General features: G+C 42.7%; 1 protein-coding gene across 1 annotated transcript in view; it reads left to right on the top strand.

Moving 5' to 3' along the window:
- Nucleotides 1-3,677, top strand: part of LOC112075094 (muscle, skeletal receptor tyrosine protein kinase-like) — a 10,881-nt gene extending 7,204 nt beyond the window's left edge. The window contains exons 4-6 of the mRNA XM_070440760.1: nt 23-53; nt 455-651; nt 2,425-3,677. Of these exons, the coding sequence (XP_070296861.1) occupies nt 23-53; nt 455-651; nt 2,425-3,096 (900 nt within the window). The 3' untranslated portion in view covers nt 3,097-3,677. The remainder of the gene's footprint in view (nt 1-22; nt 54-454; nt 652-2,424) is intronic.
- Nucleotides 3,678-4,550: the final 873 nt, after the last annotated feature.

Genomic DNA, 4,550 nt, shown 5'->3' with positions numbered 1-4,550 from the left:
GTCAGGCTGCTAGGTGAGTTAGTTTGACCACCCCAACATCGTCAGGCTGCTAGGTGAGTTAGTTTGACCATCCCTACATAGTCAGGCTAAAGGTGAGTTAGTTTGACCATCCCTACATAGTCAGGCTAAAGGTTAGTTAGTTAATAATTCAACCACCAACATAGTCAGGCTACTAGGTGAGTTAGTTTGTTTGACCACCCCAACAGTCAGGCTGCTAGGTGAGCTAGGTTGGGGGTGACCCGTAGTGTGCGCTGTAGGATAGGGACAAGTCATGCATGTCATCCTGGTCCCCAGAAACCAGTGTCACCAGAATAATTCCATAGTTGCAGTGACACTGTAGTTATTCTGGTAACACACTATGTTTATACTTTAGAAAGGGCAGAGGTTACAAAGTATTTGGTTTGTATTCTATGAGGCAACACTAGTGTGTGTGTGTGCGTGTCCTCTCCTCCAGGTGTGTGTGCGGTGGGGAAGCCCATGTGTCTGATGTTTGAGTACATGTCTTACGGAGACCTGAACGAGTACCTGCGCCGCCGTAGCCCCACCCAGCAACACAGCCTGAGCCAGGCCAGCCTATCAGGACGCAGCTTCTCCTCCGAACTGGAGTTGGGGCCACTGTGCTGCGAAGAACAGCTGTTCATATCCAAGCAGGTGGCATGAAACGTTAATACACATACCGTACCAGTCAAAAGTTTGGACACACCTACTCATTCAAGGGTTTTTCACAATTTTTACAATTTTCTACATTGTCGAATAATAGTGAAGACATCACAACTATGAAATAACATTTGAAATCATGTAGTAACCCAAAAAGTTTTAAACAAATCAAAATATATTTTAGATTCTAAGTAGCCACCCTTTGCCTTGATGACAGCTTTGCACACTCTTGGCATTCTCTCAACCCGCTTAACCTGGAATGCTATTCCAACAGTCTTGAAGGAGTTCCCACATATGCTGAGCACTTCTTGGCTGCTTTTACTTCACTCTGCAGTTCAACTCATCCTAAACCAGCTCAATTGATTTGAGGTTGGGTGATTGTGGAGGCCAGTGCATCTGATGGTTAAGTGTGCCTTGAATTTTAAATAAATCACTGACAGTGTCACTAGCAAAGCGCCATCACACCTCCTCCTCCATGCTTCACGGTGGGAACCACACATGCTGAGATCATCTGTTCACCTACTCTGCGTCTCACAAAGACACGGCGACTGGATCCAAAAATCTCAAATTTGGAGTCATCAGACCAAATGAAAGATTTCCAAACACGAACGATGTCCATTGTTCGTGTTTCTTGGCTTAATCAAGTATTTTCTTCTTATTGGTGTCCTTTAGTAGTGGTTTCTTTGCAGCAATTCAACCATGAAGKCCTGATTCACGCAGTCTCCTCTGAACAGTTGATGTTGAGATGTTTCTGTTACTTGAACTTTTATTTGAGCTGTTACTTGAATTTGGGCTGCAATCTGAGGTGCAGTTAACTCTAATGAACTTATCCTCTGCAGCAGAGGTAACTCTGGGTCTTCCTTACCTGTGGCGGTCCTCATGACAGCCAGTTACATCATAGCACTTGATGGTTTTTGCGACTGCACTTGAAGAAACTTCATGTGATAATGATGGACTGTCGTTTCTCTTTGCTWATTTGAGTTGTTCTTGCGATAATATGGACTTGGTCTTTTACCAAATAGGGCTATCTTCTGTATACCACCTCTACCTTGTCACAACACACCTGATTGGCTCAAACGCATTAAGAAGGAAAGATATTCCACAATTTAACTTTTAACAAGGCACACCTGTTAATTGAAATGCATTCCAGGTGACTACCTCATGAAGCTGGTTGAGAGAATGCCAAGAGTGTGCAGAGCTGTCATCAGGGCACAGGGTGGCTACTTTGAAGAATCTCAAATATAAAATATATTTTGATTTGTTTAACACTTTTTTGGTTACTACATGATTCCATATGTGTAATTTCATAGTTGTGATGTCTTCACTGTTATTCTACAATGTAGAAAATAGTAAAAATAAAGAAAAACCCTTGAATGAGTAAGTGTGTCCAAACTTTTGACTGGTACTGAAAATATTACATTTTTTCTTTAATACAACATTACATTACAGACAATACAAATGTTAATATTGTTATAATTTCCCATAGAAAAACATGAATCAATTAGCCGCCATGCTAACAGACAGTGTTAGGCTAATAGTAGGGAACTGTTAGCATTTCCCATGTAAAAACATGTCAAACTTAGCCACGATGCTTATACTAGATTACCACCAAAAACAGTTATTACTAAGACAGGACACTTTTAGGATTTCCCATAGGAAAACAAGAGACATTTAGCCATCAAGCTAACACTAGCTGGGCATGTACAGTTGTATATTTTCATGATGGCTAATGCTACCAAGCTAACTCTTGGTTTCCCTCTTCGCCAGGTGGCGGCGGGCATGGCGTACCTGTCAGAACGTAAGTTCGTCCACCGCGACCTGGCCACCCGGAACTGCCTCGTAGGAGAGGAGATGGTGGTTAAGATCGCCGACTTCGGTTTATCCAGAAACATCTACTCTGCTGACTACTACAAGGCCAATGAGAACGATGCCATCCCCATCCGCTGGATGCCCCCAGAGTCCATCTTCTACAACCGTTACACCACGGAGTCGGACGTGTGGGCCTACGGGGTCCTTCTCTGGGAGATCTTCTCCCACGGCATGCAGCCGTACTACGGCATGGCCCATGAAGAGGTCATCTACTACGTTAGAGACGGCCACATCTTGGCCTGCCCTGATAACTGTCCTGTAGAGCTGTTCAATCTGATGAGACTGTGTTGGAGCGGACACCCCACAGACAGACCCAGCTTCAGTAGTATCCACCGCATCCTGGAACGTATTCATGAGCAGACGTTGAGACCGGCCATGCCGACGCCAGAGTTAAGGCCGTCTTTATCCACTCTACCAACCCCAGAGTTAAGACCCAATCTATCCACCCTGCCATACCTGGAGTTAAGACCCACTCTATCCACCCTGCCAACCTTGCCTGCCCTRCCTAACCTATCTCCCTTTTCCCCCCACCCTGCCCTGTGCCCTGTGCCCGGGGCCGTAGCCAATTGATTGATACGGCAAGCTGCCAGGCATTTACTCAAATGTACAGTCATTAGTGATTTTAATAGATCCTGTCCCTCCCCAGAGCTAAGATCTCTAGGATCCTGTCTCGTCTCGGACTCAAATAATGTTGGTCAGGACAGGGGGCACCATTGTTCAACTGATTCATGGTGAAGAAGACCGGCGATGGTAGACATTAATGTTGTTGGCCAGGACAGGGGGCACCATTGTTCAACTGATTCATGGTGAAGAAGACCGGCGATGGTAGACATTAATGTTGTTGGCCAGGACAGGGGACACCATTGTTCATATCAACTGATTCATGGTGAAGAAGACCAGCGATGGTAGACATTAATGTTGTTGGCCAGGACAGGGGACACCATTGTTCATATCAACTGATTCATGGTGAAGAAGACCGGCGATGGTAGACATTAATGTTGTTGGTCAGGACATGGGGCAGCAGACTGATATAATGACATGAACTAAGTCTAGTGCCAAGACACCTGGGTATTTAGGAGAGGCTGATATAAGTCTAGTGCCAAGACACCTGGGTATTTAGGAGAGGCTGATATAAGTCTAACAGCGATAAACGTCGAAAGAGGCTGAGCTGCAGCTGAACGGAGAACGTGTTAATCCACATGTAACTCATTGCCATACTCTATATAAACGGGAATGTTTCTATTGTGAAGCAAACGGGGGGATATTCATCCTTTCATTGCTCATCTGTGAGCTCAAAGCTGACTAGATGGGTATTTTACAAGCAGATTACAGAGGTTAGAGAGTTATGTACAGTTAGTCTTCATTCAGTACTTCACTAGTAATCATTCACTCAGTACTTAACTAGTACAATAAGTAAGTATCAATTCATCAGTATTGACTAGTACAGTCAATTCATCATCAGTATTAACTAGTACGTCAATTCACTCAGTACTTAATAAGTACAGTCAATTATCAGTACTTAACTAGTACAGTATTATTCAGTACTTAACTAGTACAGTCAATTGATTCAGTATTAACTGTACAGTCATTAATTCAGTATTAATAGTACAGTCAATTCACTCAGTACTTAATAGTAAGTCAATTCACTCAGTACTTAACTAGTACAGTCAATTCACTCAGTACTTAACTAGTAAAGTCATTCACTCAGTACTTAACTAGTACAGTCAATTCACTCAGATATATATAAGAGTAATCATTAGATTAATAGTACAATCACTCAGTATCTACTTAACTAGTACGTCAATTCACTCAGTACTTAACTAGTAAGGTCAATTCACTTCAGTACTTAACTAGTACAGTCAATTCATTCAGTATTAACTAGTAAGTCAATTTCATTCAGTACTTTAATAGATACGTTATCAATTCATTCAGTACTTAACTAGTACAGTCAATTTTAGTATCTATAGTATCATTTAAACATACTGACAATATGTCATCAATAGGCTGCATATTCCCAGCAGCCC

The sequence above is a fragment of the Salvelinus sp. IW2-2015 genome, unplaced genomic scaffold (assembly GCF_002910315.2).
Source record: "Salvelinus sp. IW2-2015 unplaced genomic scaffold, ASM291031v2 Un_scaffold2978, whole genome shotgun sequence".
NCBI classification, from domain to species: Eukaryota; Metazoa; Chordata; class Actinopteri; order Salmoniformes; family Salmonidae; genus Salvelinus; species Salvelinus sp. IW2-2015.
This window is presented reverse-complemented; position numbering and strand designations above follow the sequence as displayed.